Source organism: Pseudochaenichthys georgianus, chromosome 22 (assembly GCF_902827115.2).
Source record: "Pseudochaenichthys georgianus chromosome 22, fPseGeo1.2, whole genome shotgun sequence".
Lineage (NCBI taxonomy): Eukaryota > Metazoa > Chordata > Actinopteri > Perciformes > Channichthyidae > Pseudochaenichthys > Pseudochaenichthys georgianus.
This window is the reverse complement of record NC_047524.1, coordinates 30,831,090-30,854,765: the sequence shown is the minus strand read 5'-3', so window position 1 is coordinate 30,854,765 and position 23,676 is coordinate 30,831,090. Positions and strand designations below refer to the sequence as shown.

Genomic DNA, 23,676 nt, shown 5'->3' with positions numbered 1-23,676 from the left:
CCATGGCTAATACAGCTAACTGGGATAACAGCTAACGGAACTAAAGACACAGACGAGCTGTTTGTCCATGGCTAATACAGATAACTGGGATAACAGCTAACGTAACTAAAGACACAGACGAGCTGTTTGTCCATGGCTCATACAGCTAACTGGGATAACAGCTAACGGAACTAAAGACACAGACGAGCTGTTTGTCCATGGCTAACACAGCTAACTGGGATAACAGCTAACGGAACTAAAGACACAGACGAGCGGTTTGTCCATGGCTAATACAGCTAACTGGGATAACAGCTAACGGAACTAAAGACACAGACGAGCGGTTTGTCCATGGCTAATACAGCTAACTGGGATAACAGCTAACGGAACTAAAGACACAGACGAGCTGTTTGTCCATGGCTCATACAGCTAACTGGGATAACAGCTAACGGAACTAAAGACACAGACGAGCTGTTTGTCCATGGCTAATACAGCTAACTGGGATAACAGCTAACGGAACTAAAGACACAGACGAGCTGTTTGTCCATGGCTAATACAGCTAACTGGGATAACAGCTAACGTAACTAAAGACACAGACGAGCTGTTTGTCCATGGCTAATACAGCTAACTGGGATAACAGCTAACGGAACTAAAGACACAGACGAGCTGTTTGTCCATGGCTAATACAGCTAACTGGGATAACAGCTAACGGAACTAAAGACACAGACGAGCTGTTTGTCCATGGCTCATACAGCTAACTGGGATAACAGCTAACGGAACTAAAGACACAGACGAGCTGTTTGTCCATGGCTAATACAGATAACTGGGATAACAGCTAACGTAACTAAAGACACAGACGAGCTGTTTGTCCATGGCTAATACAGCTAACTTGGATAACAGCTAACGTAACTAAAGACACAGACGAGCTGTTTGTCCATGGCTAATACAGCTAACTTGGATAACAGCTAACAGAACTAAAGACACAGGTCTGAGCCTTTCTGTTTGAAGGAGGCCAACAGTCAACATGCATTGGATCACAGTGAACTGCATGTGACATGATGTGACAATCTGATTGGCTTCTTCTCTCAACAACTGCTGTACACCTACGGCTCCTTGTTCCAGCTCCATTTCTTCAATTGTGTCAAATCTTTGAAACAGGATTAATTCTCCAATATCTCTATAAAGAAAGAATACGGCCGATTGTAGTCGAAAACACAAATATTGGCCATTTCCAATGTGTTGCTGATAAATGGGTGCATCCCTCGACTCAGCATATTTTTGATATTAGTTCATTTGCAGAATCTAACAAAAGTGTAATATAGTTCACTGCTGTTTGAATAACTAAATCAATCATGGTGTGAAATAACTGTACTATATTCAGCAATAAAAGTCTTATTTCATAGTTTGATGATTGTGTTTTGTATCCATTATAATCGTAGCATTAACATTTGATGCTAGCAGTTATTAAAAGGCGGAGGCAAGAGATACATGCATCTATAGCTGTTTTATTTGATGTGTGGAATGCCAGGCTCAGTGCTTACTAGCTGATTTTCAATGATAGATGAGACAGATCTGGTTACACTCTCGTATACCACCTGGACCTGCATGTGGCGCTACGCTTTGGCAGTGTGCACACATGGAATACACACACAGCCTGGACGTCAAGGATGACCACAATAGCCATTCATTGGACTTTCAATGAGTTTGCATGTATACTAGTGATCACTCAGATCAATAGAGATTCTCCTGTAACATGTCACGCTAAACGCTGACACCAGATCATCAATACAGCATGGCACACACACACACACACACACACACACACACACACACACACACACACACACACACACACACACACACACACACACACACACACACACACACACACACACACACACACACACACACACACACACACACACACACACAATATCGTGCCACATTTCTAATCCAAGATCAATCAAGTGGTGGCAACTGACAGAAGATCGCACTTAAACCGAGTGACCAATGTTCTTTAAATCTAAACCCCAACGTGTCCTGAGCACAGCTGATCTGCGGTGGTGACACAATATGTGAAACAAAGCTTTAGGAATATCAAGGCTTTGGATCAAATGGGAACTGCAATATTTGATATGTGTCACATTTAAAGCCTCTTACTGCAATGCCAGTTATGTTTGAAATCACATGTTGCAATATTATCTTAATCTAAAGGACAATCTATGCTTTGGCCAAATGTGTCAAGTCTGGATGAAATGTGTAAGGTAAAAACAAACGGAGAATAAGTATGCTTCTGTGCCTCACAGTTATGTACAAAAGCATTACCTATAATGTCACATTTCCTTTAGCCAAAGTCTCATATGTTAATCTTAAGATATTCTACTGCCAAGTGTTGCTGCTGGATCGTTTTCAAAGACAGTCGGACAGAAGCAGGCAGACAAGGCTCCTTCCTTCCTCCATAGTAACTCCTCTGCTTTCTTTGAGTGTTCTTCTATTGACAAAGGGCACACACGCACACACACGCACACACACGCACACACACACACACACACACACACACACACACACACACACACACACACACACACACACACACACACACACACACACACACACACACACACACACACACACACACACACACACACACACACACACACACACACACACACACACACACACACACACACACACACACACACACACACACACACACACACACACACACACACACACACACACACACACACAGGGCATTCTGACATCACACCTTTTCCCTGCATGTAAGCCTGTGAGAATGATAACAGGGTTTGATTAACCACACATTCAGTAGAAAGGACCCTTCAAGTTGACCAATATTAGACGTTTCAAAAATAAATAATGATAACATTAAAACGTCTGTCTTTTTCATCCTTCAATCGGAAAGTACAAAACTGTTTTTCAGTTGTTCAGTCATGTGGTTAACAACAATAAGAACAAATAAGTCATATTTGAAACAGGAGAATCCTATGCAGCATAACAGATTGGTTAAAGGGGCCCTAATATGCTCATTTACAGGTTCATATTGAAATGTGCTGTGACATGTCTCTTTTCACCCTTTTCACCAGAGCCCAGTCTGTTCTGGTGAACTGCCTTCCCCTTAGCATACCAAGTACAGTGGGTTGGAGCACTAGCCATTAGAAAGAGTGTAACATAGTGATGTCACTAGAGAGAGACACAGGGATTGTAGCCTCTGCAGAGCATGTACATGCAGAAAAACCTATAGAACACACTACAGGGAAGGGAGAACCCAATACGTCATACTTTAAATCATTATGATGCTCTTCCACTCTCATATTATCCTGCAGGAAAGTCTCATTGAAATCAAAAGAGATGACGTCAGAAAGTGAAGGACTTCTGACGTTAATGCCTCAACCAGCACGTTAAGTGGATCAAAATCAAAATGGGCACCCTCACAGTCACCCAGTACACAAACACCAAACTGCAGCTATTCCTCACAGTGGATGGCAGTTATTTGGGCGATAAAGCACAGGGTCAGCAACAACAACACACACACACACACACACACACACACACACACACACACACACACACACACACACACACACACACACACACACACACACACACACACACACACACACACACACACACACACACACACACACACACACACACACACACACACACACACACACACACACACACACACACACACACACACACACACACACACACACACACACACACACACACACACACAGTCATCAATTCACTCTCAATATTACAATCGGCAGAGGGTGTGTGTCTGTGTGTACGTGTGTGTTCAAAGCAGGCCAGAGGATATGGAGTTCAAAACATCCCACATAGGCACAGGGCTTTGTTCTGCAGTTCCCACGGTAACAAGGAGGACTAAAGTGGGGGGGAAAGGAGCTGGAGAGTTCTGCTTGAGTTACTGCACAACAATACAATGTCTCTCCCAAGAGCCAGAGTTCCACACCTGTCCCACTCAGACAGTCCTATTATCACCGACACTCATACCTGTCTGTCTGACATTATATTCCCCCTTTCCTGAGCATGGAGTTATTCTTCTTTAGTTATTAAATTAGGCTTACTTTTTAATAGTTACAAGTCACAAGTTTTACTCTTATTTGATATTACAAAGAAGTCTTTGCCAGAAGAAAAACATGGCCGAATGTGTACATAGCTCACCATTAAATCTTGTGCGATATGAATAGCTACGCAAGTACTATTACAGCGATTAATGTTTTTAAAAAAAGGTTATTGCAGCAGTTTTCCCTTTTTAAGGATATTGTAAATTGGCCATGGTGACGTTTGAGAAGCTGTAACCACCAGAAGGTATTTTCACTGGGTACAAATGTCTTTTACAAATGTTCTGTTTACCATTGAATCGTTTCTTCCAGCATGTAGGTGGAACAGTTAGGAGACAACACAGCGAGAGTGTGAAAAGAGTCGGCATTCAGAGCTCGTGATATCTGTGCTTTGTACAACAGAGACAAAGCAGAAGGGAGGTAACAGACCCCCCCCACACAGTCACACACACACAAACATTTTGTCACTTGGGAGACTGGGAGGAGACACTGGAAAGCCAACGCCTAGCCCCGTATCAACAGCTGAATATACTGTGTGTGTGTGTGTGTGTGTGTGTGTGTGGTGTGTGTGTGTGTGTGTGTGTGTGTGTGTGTGTGAGAGAGTGTGAGAGTTCCTGCGGCTTATCCTTAACTATATTAAGTGGCCTTCCGAGGCTCATAACTCATTGACTTATGGTTATACTATGAAGTGTGTGTGCGTGCGAGTGTGTGTTGAGGGTGTTTGACTGTGGTTAGAGATTAACCACCATACTGCCCAGAATGACCCACTTCATACACGCATACGGTCAGCAGCAGATGTGCTCTTTACTCTGAGCTCGATGTGTGATCAATGCTATAATGAAGTGTTCCATATTATCTGAAATGCTTTGTCTGGTGGCACAAGGAACCATCTGAATGCTTTCTGTCTGGTGGCACAGGGAACCATCTGAATGCTTTCTGTTCGGTGGCACAAGGAACCATCTGAATGCTTTCTGTTCGGTGGCACAGGGAACCATCTGAATGCTTTCTGTTCGGTGGCACAGGGAACCATCTGAATGCTTTCTGTCTGGTGGCACAGGGAACCATCTGAATGCTTTCTGTTCGGTGGCACAGGGAACCATCTGAATGCTTTCTGTTCGGTGGCACAAGGAACCATCTGAATGCTTTCTGTTCGGTGGCACAGGGAACCATCTGAATGCTTTCTGTTCGGTGGCACAGGGAACCATCTGAATGCTTTCTGTCTGGTGGCACAGGGAACCATCTGAATGCTTTCTGTCTGGTGGCACAGGGAACCATCTAAATGCTTTCTGTTCGGTGGCACAAGGAACCATCTGAATGCTTTCTGTCTGGTGGCACAGGGAACCATCTGAATGCTTTCTGTCTGGTGGCACAGGGAACCATCTGAATGCTTTCTGTTCGGTGGCACAGGGAACCATCTGAATGCTTTCTGTCTGGTGGCACAGGGAACCATCTGAATGCTTTCTGTTCGGTGGCACAAGGAACCATCTGAATGCTTTCTGTCTGGTGGCACAGGGAACCATCTGAATGCTTTCTGTTCGGTGGCACAAGGAACCATCTGAATGCTTTCTGTCTGGTGGCACAAGGAACCATCTGAATGCTTTCTGTCTGGTGGCACAAGGAACCATCTGAATGCTTTCTGTCTGGTGGCACAGGGAACCATCTGAATGCTTTCTGTCTGGTGGCACAGGGAACCATCTGAATGCTTTCTGTTCGGTGGCACAGGGAACCATCTGAATGCTTTCTGTCTGGTGGCACAGGGAACCATCTGAATGCTTTCTGTCTGGTGGCACAGGGAACCATCTGAATGCTTTCTGTCTGGTGGCACAGGGAACCATCTGAATGCTTTCTGTCTGGTGGCACAAGGAACCATCTGAATGCTTTCTGTTCGGTGGCACAGGGAACCATCTGAATGCTTTCTGTCTGGTGGCACAGGGAACCATCTGAATGCTTTCTGTCTGGTGGCACAGGGAACCATCTGAATGCTTTCTGTCTGGTGGCACAAGGAACCATCTGAATGCTTTCTGTCTGGTGGCACAGGGAACCATCTGAATGCTTTCTGTCTGGTGGCACAGGGAACCATCTGAATGCTTTCTGTCTGGTGGCACAGGGAACCATCTGAATGCTTTCTGTCTGGTGGCACAGGGAACCATCTGAATGCTTTCTGTCTGGTGGCACATGGAACCATCTAAATGCTTTCTGTCTGGTGGCACAGGGAACCATCTGAATGCTTTCTGTCTGGTGGCACAGGGAACCATCTAAATGCTTTCTGTCTGGTGGCACAGGGAACCATCTGAATGCTTTCTGTCTGGTGGCACAGGGAACCATCTAAATGCTTTCTGTCTGGTGGCACAGGGAACCATCTAAATGCTTTCTGTCTGGTGGCACAGGGAACCATCTGAATGCTTTCTGTCTGGTGGCACAGGGAACCATCTAAATGCTTTCTGTCTGGTGGCACAGGGAACCATCTGAATGCTTTCTGTCTGGTGGCACAGGGAACCATCTGAATGCTTTCTGTCTGGTGGCACAGGGAACCATCTGAATGCTTTCTGTCTGGTGGCACAGGGAACCATCTGAATGCTTTCTGTCTGGTGGCACAGGGAACCGTCTGAATGCTTTCTGTCTGGTGGCACAGGGAACCATCTGAATGCTTTCTGTCTGGTGGCACAGGGAACCGTCTGAATGCTTTCTGTCTGGTGGCACAGGGAACCATCTAAATGCTTTCTGTCTGGTGGCACAGGGAACCAGAGACCGGTCATTACCGGTCTTTGTTTTAGTAGGGTTCACACACAGTTTAGATTGTGTCCCAGGTCAGTGTAAGTGGACTACATTCCTGAAAACACCATCTAACATGCATAACTGCAACCTGGTTTCTACATGGACGTATACAAAACCTACAGCTATGTAGCTTGATATACAACTTGAACCCCCTTAAGCATAATGAATGACATGTAGGAGCCAAAATGCTTATTTCACAGTTGCTTATTATTTCTATTATTATCATTGTTTGTTGACACCACAGCATTGTAATTAGGCGCTTCCTGCAATTGTCACATGGTGTGGTTTAAAGTTACTAGTCCACCTGTTGAGTGGCGAGTTATGGGAAAGACAAAGGGCGATACCTTTTGTTGACAATATGCTCTTGCTGTTAATATTTGTTTTGTTTTCTTATTAAATTTGATGGAACAAGACCCTCAGTATGGACTGATAATGGAGACCAGTCACAAGGAAGACCCCCACTTCGCCCCCTGCGGCTTCGTTTAGTGGGAACTTTGCGGCTACAATACACAAGGCCAATAGACTGGTGCCGTTATGACAGATTTTGGAGACAGACCCAGACATTAGCATTGCTTTCTTGACGAGGTCGCAATGGGATCTTTCCATTGGATTTTGGAATATTGCGGAAGTTGAGATCTGTGGCAAACACACTTTTATGATTAGACGTTTGTTCGGGAGGATAATCTCCAAATAGTAACAGTGCAAGTGCTATCGGCAGAAGTACATTGTTAACGGCTTTGAAGGAACTACATCACGCTGGCATGACTTTACATCACCGCTAGGCTAAAGGCGGCTAATGTTCGCCCTGATGACGTTCAGCAGACTCATTTAACCACTTGTTGGCAACTCTGTTTTTACGACTCACAGAAGCTTCCGACAATTACCAGTGGAATATTAACTGACGTATTTTATTTTGTTTCCAGGTTTAGGAATCATTCCTGCTCCACTCTATTGACATACTGTACGTCTTAGGGACACACTGTCAAATCATCTCCAATTTAAACACCAACTACTATGTATCGTCCTAGACCCGGCAAACGTTTACATTATTTTGAAAATGTTTCCATAGTCTACCAAAGGGTTGAAGATAGCTCTCAATTTGTTTTCCCAAGCTAAGAGTTCCTTAGTCCATCCTTCAAAGGATAGAGGTAAAGCATGTTTCCGTTTATCGGCAAGATGCCAAGCCAGTAAAATAGTGAAGGCAGAGTCCCTCAGAAGTGTGAAAGAAGGGCTACCAGCATACACTTTTATGACTACCCATATTTAGTAGAACTACTGCAGACTTTCTCAAAGATTTGGTCAAATGTCAAGCCAGTGTTTACCAAATGGTTGTGAGCCTATATATAGCGATTGACAAAGATGTCTCATAAGCAGCATCAATTAGATGGCAACAGAGTGAGTACGCTCATTGTAAAACTAGGGGCTTTTTTGTATTTTAAGCTTCCAATGGGGTTTTTCAAATGAAGCCTAAAATGTTTTTAAGCATCAACATTTAAGCCACTTTGAAAATTGTGTAATTTCTACTTTAAAAAAAATATTTTGTATGCATCCTTCTTAATTATTTAAAGAGCCTGTGACACCATCCCAACAACTGTTGTGCAATGAAATATTGGTCTACTAGTAATCTCGAACAGTCAGTTTAAAAAAGAAAAAGCGATACCGTTCCGTTAAATATCAATAATTTCGAACATCGCGTGGAAATTCCTTCACTCATTTTGAAGTTTTGGGGGAAGCCGGAAGTGACGTCAATGCGGGAACGCTTCGAGAGCCAAACACGGACAAAGTGTGTTGTCATGCGTAGAAATGGTGAATTACTGAGATTAGGCACGTTAATAACGTTTTAATGAAGTCGACTACAGTATATTCATATTTCTCAGTGCTTTCATGTCAATTCGGCGACATAAACATAAATGATCGTGGTGAAGATGATGATTACATTAGGATTACAAATCGGGAGTGAGAGCTGCTGAATTTCCTCCCGTCGGATGTGATATAAAAACAAATCGATTATTTTTGTGGTTGTAAACTCAAGTGGATGAAACTACATTTATTAGTGCTTTCATGTCAATTCGGCGAACATATGATACATTAAATGATCGTTTGTTTGAGCCGGTCTGCATTTCCTGATGAGAAAACAAACCGATGCTTTTTGTAGTTGTAGTACACCAACATGGATTAAACGTGTGTTTTTTTTACCACAATGTTGGGGAAATTAATGGATAAAATGCACGGATTATTATTATTATTATTCCCACTCCGATCGGGACACTAGGTCCACCGTTTCCCCGCAGCGAGGCTCCCCCCGTTGACAGTTTACGTGGGCTGGGTGCAGTGGCGGACTGGCCATCGGGACGAATCCCGATGTGCCGGTACCGAAGTGGGCCGGTCGGATAAGTCACTAGCACATCCCCCATAGGCGGCGCGTGAGGCTCAGGTTTGAGAAGGCTAAATAACTTCTTTTACCTGACGCTGCTCGCCTCCGGCGTCTATAGAAAAGAGATCAACTCAGTGTGCGGAGTTTAAATCTCTCAAGTCATATTACAGGATAAAGGAAATACAGTTTAAACTGCCATGCAGAGAAGACGCCGACGTGTCGCACTTATCATTCATATTACATCATCAATCAGATCATCGATCATATAATATATCATATATTTCCTTATCTGAGTCAGCTTCTCCAGCCGTATCTGGCCGTGCAACACTCACAGTGTCACAGACTGGATGCAGAAGGATTATTTAACACATTATGTTGACGAAACACTCGAGACAAATGTAATTAAAGTCAGATCCACTCGTGTCTTAGACGTGAACGCGCTCTCAGCTGGAGAGAGAAACCCTGGCTTGATTTACCGAGATGATAACCAGCGTCGTAGGACCGCTTAGCGAGATCTCGTTTGTTAGTTTGTTGTTGTTAGTTTGTTTGTTACTCAAACATATCCAGGGTCTGTTGAACTGGCTTCGTAGTACAGGGCACAGGTGGCTAGCAGCGCTAATGTCAAAGACACAGACATTATACATTATATTTGTATTTTACCAGGATGCAGTGACACAAATATTTACATATTTACATTTACTATCTACAGCACCCGCCGCCCCTGACATCCCCACTCCCCCCGTTGACAATTTACTAGCGGTACCGAAGTGGGCCGGTCGAGAGTCCCGGGATGATTTTTAGTCCCAGTCCCACTGGCTACATGACCGTATGATCGCCCATATTGACGCACCTCATTCCTAAACTTCTAACAGATACAACATAAACCGATCCTTCAGCCTCATATGAGCTCTCAGACACGTTCAACATTAACCTGTCATCGCTGTCTGAGCTTGCTGCTGTGTGCGCCGTCGTGCGTTTACATCTGACTGTATATATATAAAGGTTTACATGCAGAAGCTGGGATCCTGGACGGTGCAGCTGGAGCGCTGTGCCCGCAATGACGTCACCCATCATTTGGCGGGACTTGAAGAATCCCAGAGAAGATCCAGAAAATTGTCAACATTGAAGGATTAATGGTTATCAAAGTACAAATATCCAAAATCAGTTCCGTAACGGTTTTCAAGGGGACAATATGTACTCAAATTGATGGGTTTGGATGATGGGGGAAAACCGTGTCACAGGCTCTTTAAGCTACCTTTGGCCCTTTACTTGCTGTAACAATGTACATTTCACCTTTGTGGGACGAAAAAAGGTATTCTGGAGGAGCGTCAAAATGACAACAAAAAGATGCTGGTTAGTCATTGCTGTCAGCTTTGTCCGAGTACATTGCATTACATTTGGCTGACGCTTTTATCGACTTACAATAAGTGGGATAGCATAAAGTTGTTGTTCATCATTGAGATCAGGTGTTTGGCAAAAAGATGGCTTACAAACTGGAAAAAGGTACGTGTATAACCACTAGACAACCAACACACTGACATATGTGCAAAGTGGAACTACGCCATAAGAGGTGACTCAAAGACCTTTGTTTGTAAAGTACTTTGAATTGCCTTGTGTTGAAAGGTACTATATACATAAACTTGCCTTGCCTAAAACAAACGCACCCTCACCTTAAAAGGTGTGGTATGTAATTTATTTCAGAAACACTTTTTGTTATATTCCATGGAATCTCTTAACATCCCGATAGCAATGAATATCTGAAGTGCTTTGACAAAAAATCCATTAAAAAATGTCATCAGTGGAAGCCGTAGTGCTGTAAAAAGCACGACCAATCATGTGAGCCGGCCCGGCTAAAGTAACTGGATGGCCTACCTGCCTGTCAGCCTTCCGTCTGGGCACACACTTATCTCGTGCCCTCATTGGTCATGTGTGCGTTCGTGTGTGTTGGAGGAGGGGCTCTGTGAGGAAGTGGCAGATTTTTTCCGGTTGTGTATTTTCAAATTCTAGCGCACTCGAGCCGGTTTCTCAAACTTACCGACCCCACCTTTAATTGAACTACAGATTTAACCCTGGTTTGATATGTTTTGTAAACATTTAGGATGAAGCAAATCACAGCTCCTTGTTCAGAGGCATAGATCCTCTGTGCTTGTGTTGTGAGTACACACAGCGTGCAGACATGTCCTGTTGACCAAACACACTTCCTCTCTCCAACCCACACACACAGTGATGGGAGTGCACTAAGATACAATATAGAAACATGTTCTGGATTATATAAACTTTCCCATGGGTCTAGGTCAGACAACTGCAATGTTACGTTAAGTAACACCACAAATGGTCTGTTGAAGTGATCTCACTACGGCTATTGCATTTATTGGGGGAAAACATGATTAGATGATGATACTTTTTTTTTTTAGTAAGCTACTACGATATTATACGGGAACACTTTCTGGATTCTCAAAGTTTGTCTGGGGTCTCGGTAACCCCTCACTCAAGTGAACAGAGTCATGTGTTGTGTTATGCCTGTGTTGTAATCTAATGCAGCGGTTCCCAACCTTTTTCAACTCAGGGCTCACTTAAGAATCAAATGTTTGCGGCCCGCAATATTTTATTTGGGCTTTTAGATGAAGACCGCACACAGTTAATAAATCCAACTATTCTTCTGGCTAAAATATATATTTTTTAAAGTCAATCAAGGAGTAATCTTAATTCAAGGTGTTTGAGGAGTAGATTAAAAGTACAATTATTATTGCTACAACAAATCAAAGGGTGTCTCAACACGCCATGAAACTCTAACGAAGAGTGGGATTAAAGGAACAATAAATATGCCATGTTGTTTTTTTGGTGGTATTTGGTTGTCAACCTATTTTAGTTTGTGAAATGTTGAAGTGACTCACTTCACTGACTGACTATCTTTATTTCTTCCGTTTTTGTTTTGTTGTTGTTGTTGTTGTCTGAGGTGGGAATTTCATCTCCTATACGTTATTATTATGTCAATGTTTGTGTCTTTAGCCTGTACAAAACAATTATAAAAATAATAATAATGAAATTATTTGGCGGCCCACTTGCAATGCCTCCTCCCACAGGTTGGGAGCCGCTCTAATCTAGTCAGTGCTCAGTCAGTTGAAATGGGGAAGACATGGGATGGAAGTTTGGTCAAACTTCCCCCAAATCTTATCGTTTCTTAGGACTCTTTTTTCCCAGTGTAATCAAATCCAGTATTAGAATGAATTTCACTGTTCCCACCATAACGGCCCGTCCACACGGCGGCGTGTGTTGAAGCTTCAACGCTTCTCCACATTCACTTTGAATGGGGAGACGTCACGCTTTGCCGAACTGCATTGTGGTTCCGTCGCTTCGCTTTGCTCGCTTCAAAAGTTGAGAAAAGTTCTACTTTTGAAGCTTCGACAGAAGCGTCAGCCAATCAAATCATATGACTCTATGACATATTGGCTGTAGCCAATCAAACCGCGTGCTTGTGTGTCCGGGGCGAGAGATTCATGTGATTGGTTGTTGGTGGAGTTTCAGACACGCCAACCGGCTTCAACACACGGCGCCGTGTGGACGCTGCGTAAAGCTAAGGTGAACACGGCATTCCTTTATGAAGATGCAACATACAGACCTATAGGAAACAGGACATTAAACATTTTTGGACAAGGAAAGAAAAAGTATAGCAGTAAAGCGTTTTTTAGCAATGTGTTATATCAAAGCACTTCACACTGAGCATGACCTTTGCAGGGCACACTATGTGACTTCCTGCTGGCATCGATCTGATTATTGGTCGTCAAGCAAGTGGACTAGAAAAGGATCGGGCAGTTGGTTGGCGTTAGATCCATACTGATGTGTTCCATCTAAAAAACACTGTGTGGTTCAGGAATGTTTGTGAATGTGTGTCTGCAAGGCCTGTCCATATTCTTCACCTCCATCACATCAGAATGCACACACATGACAATCATTATGTTTAAGAGACGACACACACACACACACACACACTTGAGCCCCCGTCGAAACAGAAAGAGGCAGACGGAGACTGAGTAAAGAGCAAGCAGTATCCATAATGCCAGTGAAGAAAATACAACATGAAACATTCTCTACAAATGGCAGTATGGGGTGATGCAGGAATGAGTCCTAAAACCTGAAATGAGTTAGCATTTAAGCACTTCTCAATGTAATGTCATTATGTTATGGGTTTTTGGTTAGATGCCTGAAAGGAATGTCTGAAATGTGAACAAGCTGGAAAGATGTTCGCATTTTGTTCTCGAACAAATACGTCTGATAAATTATAATAATATTAAACACCCCATAAGTGAGTCTGAAGCTTCTATGTTTCTTAAAGTCGAGGTTGCTAACAAGTAACTAAATGAGACTAGTAAAGGTCACCACGGCGACCATTAGCTACCTTTAGCTTAGCGGTGGTGGTGATGTGGTTCTTTTAAAGCCCAACGTTAGATTGTTACTTCTGGCGGCTGCATAGACGCTTACAATCTGAAAGTGTTGATTACATGTGGAGACTCGGCCATTGAACAAAAGAGTAAGTAAGTATCATAAATGTGTGTTTGCTTTCTACGTTCCCTCTTACACTGTTTTTCCTCAATACATTACAGGTCTCAGATATAGACAAAACATGTCTCTGAAGTGTTTGGCTCCAAACACCAAACAGATCATTGCAGCATTACCCATAATCCCCTCTGTTTCCAAAGTGCTGTTACTCTAGATGAAAATAGGGAGCCCCTCGCCACGCCCTCTGAGAGACATTTGGTTACAAAGAACCTATACGTGCTGCCGTAGTGTGCGAGCTCTTGTGTTAGCATACCTGGTAGGGGTGTTGAAAATAATCGTTTCTACGATGCATTGCGATGCGGACGTGGACGATTCGGTCTCGATGCAGTGACGGAAGATAATCGGTTATAGAGTAGTAACGTTGCTTCCTGATTTTCCGGCCGCGGCTTTACTATAACGTTTTTTCTGTCACTTTAATATCAAATCGGTCGGTGACGCAGAGATCAGGGAACATACGTGACAGCGGCACAGCAACACGGAGCAGTCTGCTTTATCCACCAACACAACACCACCAGTCCAGAACCAGCAGCAGAAGGACCCGCTCTGACTCACTCCGTGTCGCTGCGGCTCAGAGACACAGACAGGGATTTATGTTTTTCAAAGATAATCGCGTTACAATCATGTCAGGTTTTTGGTGGATTTAATTAAGTCTTGGATTGCAAAGTATGAATGTCCTCTAGCAATTTTCAGACGATATATACGTGTGTAAAGTTTGTGAAGGCAGGAGGAAAAAAGCTTCCGCGATCACCGTCTCCTCTCCGTTCCTCCAAACCCCGCCCCCTCCCTGAAAATAATGAGTGACAGGCTGATAGTGACCTGATAGAAACTTTATTATTCACTTAATCACTGAGATATAATGAAGCTAATTTAATCTCATACATTCATGGGATTTATGTAACAGTAAAACAGAGAATGTAAGTGTGCACCCACATGCGCTATTTTTGTTTGTATATGCTGTTGTAAATACTCCTGTTGTCTGCTGTGTTCAGACTCACGTCCTGTGTGTGATGCCACATTCAGGACATTCAGTGTCCTTTCTTAACAGAAGGCCGTGGCTAGAAGCTGCAGCTAGACTGCAGGAGCATTAGATTTTTGTTTTTGAGGATGGAACAACTTCACACACGGAGGCTAGACCTATACAATCCATTTATTTTGGTTTATAAATTAATGTCAAGACATTTATGTTATTGATTTCTGAAGCACTTTCTAAATAATAAAAAGAGAGTTCATATGTATTTACTGCATGTATGCATTGATGAAAAATAAGCCATGTGCAGTAATATAGAAAATTGAGGATGCAACGCATTGGTATGAATCGTGATGCACCGGGATATCGAACCGAATCGAATCGTTGACAGGATAATCGTAATCGAATCGAATCGTGAGACCAGTGAAGATGCACAGCCCTAATACCTGGTAGTACGTCCGGATGTGTCTGGTGAGAACGGTCAGGTTGTAGAGGCGGAGCGACACGTCATTGTTCACATTCTTGGTCAGTCTCTGATTGGTGGGGCTGGGGTCACTATGGAGACACAAACACATTACAGGAGCACTTAGATTTATGTAAATTGGTGCTACTTAAGACAAAGATCATCACACACACACACACACACACACACACACACACACACACACACACACACACACACACACACACACACACACACACACACACACACACACACACACACACACACACACACACACACACACACACACACACACACACACACACACACACACACACACACACACACACACACACACGTTCTCACTCCCATCCCGTCACATATTGACGGACGGTCAGGGCCCCTCCCCGTCGCTATATTGCGGACAGCGGACCCCTTGCCCGTCAGGCTTCTACGGGCAGGGCGTCCCATAGACCTTCATAGACCACGTGATCAACAACAATGGCCGACCTTCGTGTTATTCTCGGTGGAAAATGCCTATTTTAAGGTTCATTTGGCCATTAAAATGCGTTTTGATGTCATTGTATGCGAGTAATGAGTTTTTATTTCTGATTATTTGTGCAGTACATGTACATGATGTTTAGTTTGCCTCTGTACTTGGACTTATTGGGAGAATCTAAAGGCAAATATTCATTTAGGTCTTTATTTTAGACCTTTAGTGTTGCCGTCTGTGAGGAAAATAAATGGGGCTCAGAGCCTCAGGATACTGAAATCTGTATTTTAAAATCTTTGTTTCCTTCTAATTCGTTATTCTTTTCAAAATAACACACTGTTATTTACTCACCAATAACACTCAATTATCCTTGCTTTTATTTATTGGTTTAATTCCATAATCTCGGTCTTTTTTGGCGTCCGTCAGGAACTGAATTTCAAAATAAAAATAACCGGAAACAGACGTAGGCCTATAAGGGACATTTCGAGCATCATTGCGATTGTCAACATTTCTGAGTTTAGGATGGCCGAAGACACTACACTACCCATAATCCCCAGCTATCGTTTAGGACTACAGTCCCGGTTACGCAGAGCGTCAAACAGCTGTGTGAAATGGAACGAAACCACGCCAGTCTATCCAAAACTGGAATCGAACACCCCCCCAGAACTACACATGCTGGCTATTGTGTTTCGCAAAATGTTCTATGGGACGTCTCGACTGAACGTTTTCGTTTTTCCCACAATTAGAAGTATTAAACATATTGGTGTTATCAAATGTAAAACATATAATTAATAAATGGGTGAAAATCGCTTGTGTCCATAATGCGCAGCATTAATATATACCCACATGACAGCTCATTGCTACTTTGTAATTCTACTCCACTACAATTCAGAGGTTAACCTGGTATTTTTACTCCACTGCATTTATTTGAGTTACTTTGCAGATTCTGATTAATTATGTGATATATATATATATATATACACCATTAAGCTGTCATATTCTGCACATTTCTTATTCTATCTACATAAGAGTATAATTCATATTTATAAAATCAGTTAAAATAAGTGCTTCAACATAGTTAACATTGCAGTAAAGCAATATATTAGACGTTAAGTACTTTGTCAGGCTTAATATTTATCTGTAGATAGATACCCCCAACGTTTTTTGCTTATTTAAAAGAAGACCTTAATCTGTTATTTAATGTTTAAATAAAGGTTAATCCGTTTTTCTGTTTTGCACCTCCTCCTATTAATATCTTTGTACATCCTGCACTAAACTGTTTTATTGAAGAGATCACTTATAGTATCTTCTTGATTTTTTATATTCTATATTTCTATCACAGACATTCTACTTTCCCCCTATGAAAGTATATGTACTCTTAATATATTAATATATTTTTATCAAATATAACACATACAAACAATAATTCAATAACGTGCTTTAACCACTAGGCGGTGCACACAAGGTACACACAGACACTTGTATGTACAACATCTGAAGATGTATAGTTTTATTCATGCTTTCACATAATTTTACAGCATATTGCTATACTATTTCAGACTCAGTATTTACATTCTTACATTCAAAGAAAATCAGTAATATCTACAGTCCTTTTCTATCAGCTGTGCACCGTTATGGTGTAAATATAACCTATCTGTGAATTAGCTCAAATGTAAAAGTCAGCCGAATTAGTGTTGATACTGCAAGGAGACGTATTCTGTGAAGAGAAATTGAAGATGTTGTTTAATTGTTGATATATTTATGATCCACGTCAAGTATTCAGTTTCGGCGCCATTTCTTCCAGTTTTTTCCAAAGGTCTTCTCATCAGGGCTCTATAAATAAAGAACTACGGCAGATCTGTAATATGTAATGCAGCCGAACCATGTATTACAATGCCGTTATGTGATGACTTTCAAAGAGAAAAGCAAGAGCACTCGGAATTAAGTATTATTTTATTCTTTTAAAATGTTTTCCGGATTTCATATAATATAAACACCAAATCCCAGCATGCATTGCGGCTAACACATCCAATCAGCGAGCTTAAAACCATAGCTGAGGATCTTGGGTAATCGCTCGAAATGCCTACGTTTGTTTCCGGTTATATTTATTTTGAAATTCAGTTCCTGACGGACGCCAAAAAAGCCCGAGATTATGGAATTAAACCAATAAATAAAAGCAAGGATAATTGTGTGTTATTGGTGAGTACATAGCAGTGTGTTATTTTGAAAAGAATAACGAATTAGAAGGAAAAAAAGATTTAAAAAACACCAGGCTCACACACACACACACACACACACACACACACACACACACACACACACACACACACACACACACACACACACACACACACACACACACACACACACACACACACACACACACACACACACACACACACACACACACACACACACACACACACACACACACACACACACACACACACACACACACACAGTTACTATTGTGTTGGATTAGGATTTATGCCCGACACACGCCAGCCTGGGCCAGCCTGATTTGCATTTGAACGGGGGGGTGACGCTGTCTGGCTGACCTACTGTCATGGAGTCAGTCTGCTGCCTCATGGGGAGGATAATAAGAACACTAAGGCTGGAAAACAAACTTCCATTTTGCATCCAGAGGTGATCCTTACCACCTGAGCTCCTGGAAGATGCACTTTGCTCACTGAAATGAAGCTAGATAAAATACTTCATCTACTAATAGGTTTATTAAAACAGTAACTGCACAATAACAGGGTTACACACTGACATTTCATATGGTTTCATCTATTCTGCTTTGGATGAGCTCGGCTCTTATGGTCTGCCAGGTGTCATCTGGTTCAGTGGTTAGGACAGAAGTGTAAGGAAACGGCACTTCAACTTCACTCTGCACTTGTATCAAATGGACCCTTGAACCATGTCAGAGCTCACACTTTAAATATCACTTGCCCTTTCAGGTCTTAGCGTTTCACATTTGGACAAAAACATAATCACAACTCCACACACATTGAAACACACGGTGTATTCCAGCTCGACTTCAGCCAAAACACCAATCTTTGACTTCACGTTAGAGTAAGTTCTTTCTTGACTTTCACGTTTAAACAGCACTTACAGATACTTCGACTTCACTTTGAGGTCATCAGAAGCGTATTCATTGTACTCAAATTACACATTTAAGTATTTCAGCACATCCATTCCAGATGCCAGCTCCCCTCATTGCAGTTACACTCTGTTGACTAACACGTCAACGTCAGCCTGTTTCAGTGCGACTCAGAAGGAAGATAGTTCAGACCGCTTACTGCTTCTCTGCCTGGCTTCCTGTATTATTCCTTCTGGCTCTCCACCCTTGCCTCCTCGCCCGTAACCCACTTTCCAATAAACCCCTCCGACAGTCCTAATGACCCCCCCCTCCCCCCCAGCCTACATTCATTGCCAGGAGAACAATAGGGTGATTATCATTGTGTCCGAAGACAATAACTGATATATGAACATGTGGGGTGATTGGGGACAGAGGCCCGTCTGGCGGGAGGAGATTTAGATTTCACACAAGTAGGTATGTGCCGTTATTATCAGTCGGGACAGACTTAGTGCCCAAATGTGTCGCTCCAATTTATAAAGAATGAAAGGAAAATAATATTTGTCAGCCTTGACAGAAACGCAAATATTTGTCAGCTTGTGATGGGCAAGATACGTAATGTTACCTAGTGGATGTTAGCTTCCTTGGACAGGAGGCATGGTAGCCCTGCCTCTGTATGCAGGGGTATGAATGCTGATTTGTATTGAGTAGTAAAGACTCAATTAAGCGCTTATAAATGAATTTATTTACCATATGTACGTATGTGTCATCACGGCAAAACGTCAACGGTTCCGCTGTTCAGGGCTTCTGACCATAATATATCACATTTTTCTAACCACCAGATTCTTTTTGAATTGTTCCCAACGAGGACAGAGCTTATGCTGTTCCTCCTCGAAGAGTCGAGCTGAAGCCAGCATCCTTCTTCTGAGCGCACTGCCATTGTAATTGTAGAAAACGTGCATCCTCATCGATGTAGAAACTGGAGGAAACATGTGTTTTTGGCTGTGTCTTCCAGACGTAAACTGTCCAATAAGAAACAGTGAAAAGCACGTTTGTTTGAGCAGACCCTGGACTCAGCTGTCGGTGCGTGTTGTGTTGTCTCCGTACAGATTGTTCTCCATGCGCTACGGCTGTCAGAACTAGCGGTACAGCTCATTCATACGTAGTTCAACAGAATTAAGTCAAAGGGCGATCCCAGTCTATCACACAACAGTGGTGATAGGCTGTCAAGATATTTCTATGACAACAATATCTTGATGGCATATCCTAACCGCTTCTGTGTGACAGCTTCATCCCCTTGGATTTGATCATCCGTTTGTGCTACTATATTTGTTTGACATTGTTTTTTCACTATTGCAAATAACAGGAAGTAAGACAAGATAAAAGTCGGCAGCAAAACCCATGGTCCACCTGGCGAACCTGCTCCAACAAATCACATTTCAGATCTTTAATATGAGGTTAGTCAGAAACAAGCTTCTCCGGTGCTTCAGGGACATTTGAAGATGTTCACTCGAAACACTTGGAGTGACCAAACAAAAATGGCAGAGCGCACAGAAAAAATAAGTTGGCTGCAAAACGTTTCTGTTCTCGTTGGAATCTATTGAAAAAAGCTGCCGCCGCTCAGAAAACATTGCAATGTTGATACTATATATATATTTCTGTCAGTGAACAGATGTTGTCACTGTGCTCCACCTCGCAAGATGCACAGATAATTAGAAGCATTACTTGAAAACGGAGCGTGCAAGCATGTCCACGTTGAGATGTGGTACAGCACACTGCGTCGGTGTCGTACCCGTCTGCTACCGTGCACTTCCTGAGCCAAAGTGCAGACTGACAGCGGGTCGGTTCTAAAGGCACTGTTAATGATCTAAAGGCTCTCTCTTATAATGTGATGTTCTTTATGCAGACTTCAGCAGCACATCTGGCTGTGACATTTACAACCTGAAACCAGCCAGTCAGGATGTGGTCACACACACACACACACACACACACACACACACACACACACACACACACACACCACACACACACACACACACACACACACACACCCACACACACACACACACACACACACACACACACACACACACACACACACACACACACACACACACACACACACACACACACACACACACACACACACACACACACACACACACACACACTTGTGTCATCACTTCAGATGACATTACATTGACTTACATGCATTTCCTGGAGACTTATCCTAACCTTAACCATAACCAACACATGCCTAACCCTAACCCTAACCCTAACCCTTACCCTAACCCTAACCAAGTCTTCACCCTAAAATTAATGATCCCCCTCATGGGGACCTCCATTTTGTCCCCATAAGGGAGGCGAGTCCCCACAAGTGACTGTGTAAACAGATGTAGGTCCCCACAAGTATAGTAATGCTAGGCCACACACACACACACACACACACACACACACACACACACACACACACACACACACACACACACACACACACACACACACACACACACACACACACACACACACACACACACACACACACACACACACATCAAAGAACTTCTTCCACTGTCTCATGCAAATAGAATGTGGGGTTACTTACATGTGTGTCATGATCTTGTGCAGGAAGACGCCGTCCACCAGCTCCATGAACATGTTCAGCTGCTCCTCTGAGCCCGCGTCTTCACAGGAACCCAGAGGGCCCAGCGTCCGCACCTACACACACAGAAACAAGTTACTACACCACACGTCTTTTCAATGTTTCCCTTTTGACTTGAAGTGCTTGATGACATCATACCAAATACTGAGTTTTCAGACCATTACAATAGCTGTTACATTTAGCTGAGGCTCTTGCATTAAGTGCATTCAACCAAGAAGGAACCGACACACAGAAGCAAGAACCCTGCAAGACATCAGCTCCAAATAGGCCACGCATTTCTTAGTGCTACATATAGAAGAGAAAATGTTTTTTGGGGGGTTTTAAATTGGGCAAGAAACAGGTGGGTTTCACTTTCAAGTATGCAACAGGAGATGGGTAGACTTTCTGCAGCCGTGATATCAATATTCTTCCTCCATTTTGGAGCCAGGGTCATGATAAGAACTTGTTCATTGAACTGAGTGTCTTCCAGAGCTACAGTCTGTTGAAGTATGAACATGCCTCCTTGCGTTGCCGAGCAGGAGTGAGACGAGGCGGACATTTGGCACTAAAACACACTTATGTGTCTTTAGAGGAGCTTCATTTGAACATTTTAACGCATCATTGCAAAGAACAAGTGCAGGGGCGCCAACATTGTGTTCAAAGTGGGAACCCTTCTTTAAGAGCTATACTGAAAGTGAAATGCTGTTAACTTCACATTTGAAGAAGCCCTTGTTGGGGTCTCCCTTCCCTGCAGTGTGTTCTATAGGTGTGTGTGCATGTACATGCTCTGCAAAGGATCAAGTCCCTGTGTTCCCTCCAGCGGGAGTTTAACTGCCTGTAAATGAATATATCCATAACAAGTGACACATTTCTGTTTGCAAATGGGTTAACTGTTGCTACATTACTGTTGCTAATGGATAGCTCAGTCCCAGTTTGAAGCTATGCTAGTTTTCTTCAATTAGCTGCAGTAATGTTTGCTCTGATTCATATTTTGACAGTATCACGCTTGGACATGCCGACTATAGGAGAGGCTCTTGATCATCATCATTATTTGGGCAACATATGATAGAAGGACAAAGAAACAGCATCTGTAACCAGTGAGGAAGAACATCATGTAATGTGTTGACTCTGAAAGTACTTTCCCTGGTACTGTAATGTACCGGTCAGAACAGTGTCTCTCAATGGGTTAATAATGCAAGCTCCTGCAGCATGGTAAAATGGAGGGCAAAGTTGTGTTTCTACTACAGTATTGTAGTTTTAAAGAAATGTAGCCGAACTGAGAGAAAGAGATCAGAGAAAGTTAAAAAGAGTCAGAGGTCAGCAAGTGTTTGTGTGTGCGTGTGTGTGTGCTGCTCCCACTCACCCACACCACCAGCGGAGACTCCATGAAAGTGGACAGTAACTCGGACAGAGTCACGTCCATGTTGTTCCAAAGGCTTTTCACTCCGTTAATTAATCAGTAAATATTCATAAATCCAGCGGCCATCAGTCAGCAGAAGGCTCGCGGTAGAACAAAGCCCCCGCGAGGCATCGATTCCCCCCTGCACGAGCTCCCTCTCTCGCCACTATTGTCTTGCGCTGTCCTGTTTCCCAAAACACTCGGTTTAAAATCAAATACTTTGAATTTGAATCCAAACTGTTTGAAATGCTTCCATATGCACACCGGAGTCAGTTCCGTTAGTTCGGCGGGTAAAGATCCAGTTTATTTTCCGGTTGAAGGTGTAACACTTGATCAAAACTTCTCGGGACAGTAGTTCGCGTTACCAAGGATACACGACTCGGAACGTAAATCGACAAAAACGGCCGTGAAATAAGTTAAGAAAAGTAAAGAAAGTGGAGAAAACGTAAATACACGATAGATAAACATAAAACGTTAAAATAGTTATTTCCGTTGTTTGTTACATCTCCACCACGTCCCTCTATCGCTCTATACCTCCTTTCTCTCCATCAACCTGACCGTGCGACAAAAGGAACGAAAGGGATGAATGACAACACTATAGACCAATCGGCTGCTGCAAAAGTGTAGTCCCCGCCCCTATTTGGTAAATCAGCCAATTACTGCGCAGTTTCATTTTTTATTCTCAGTCTTACGTCACCGCCTTCAGTCGCGAGCCAAAGAGCACATAAGCAATACGATAATTAACATCTTGAAGAAGATCCTGAAATAGAAAACTTTTTTTTTGGTACCCTGAAATTAGTGGACTATTTTACACAAGTAATATATTGAGCTACACTGGTTTTGCTATAATGAAGCACTAGT

At 42.8% G+C, this 23,676-nt stretch overlaps 1 protein-coding gene across 1 annotated transcript in view; it reads right to left on the bottom strand.

Moving 5' to 3' along the window:
• ccdc88c (coiled-coil domain containing 88C) overlaps positions 1–23,369 on the bottom strand; it is a 65,511-nt gene extending 42,142 nt beyond the window's left edge. Inside the window, 3 exon segments of the mRNA XM_034111816.2 lie at positions 15,208–15,316; positions 21,381–21,493; positions 22,780–23,369. Of these exon segments, the coding sequence (XP_033967707.2) occupies positions 15,208–15,316; positions 21,381–21,493; positions 22,780–22,839 (282 nt within the window). The 5' untranslated portion in view covers positions 22,840–23,369.
• Positions 23,370–23,676: the final 307 nt, after the last annotated feature.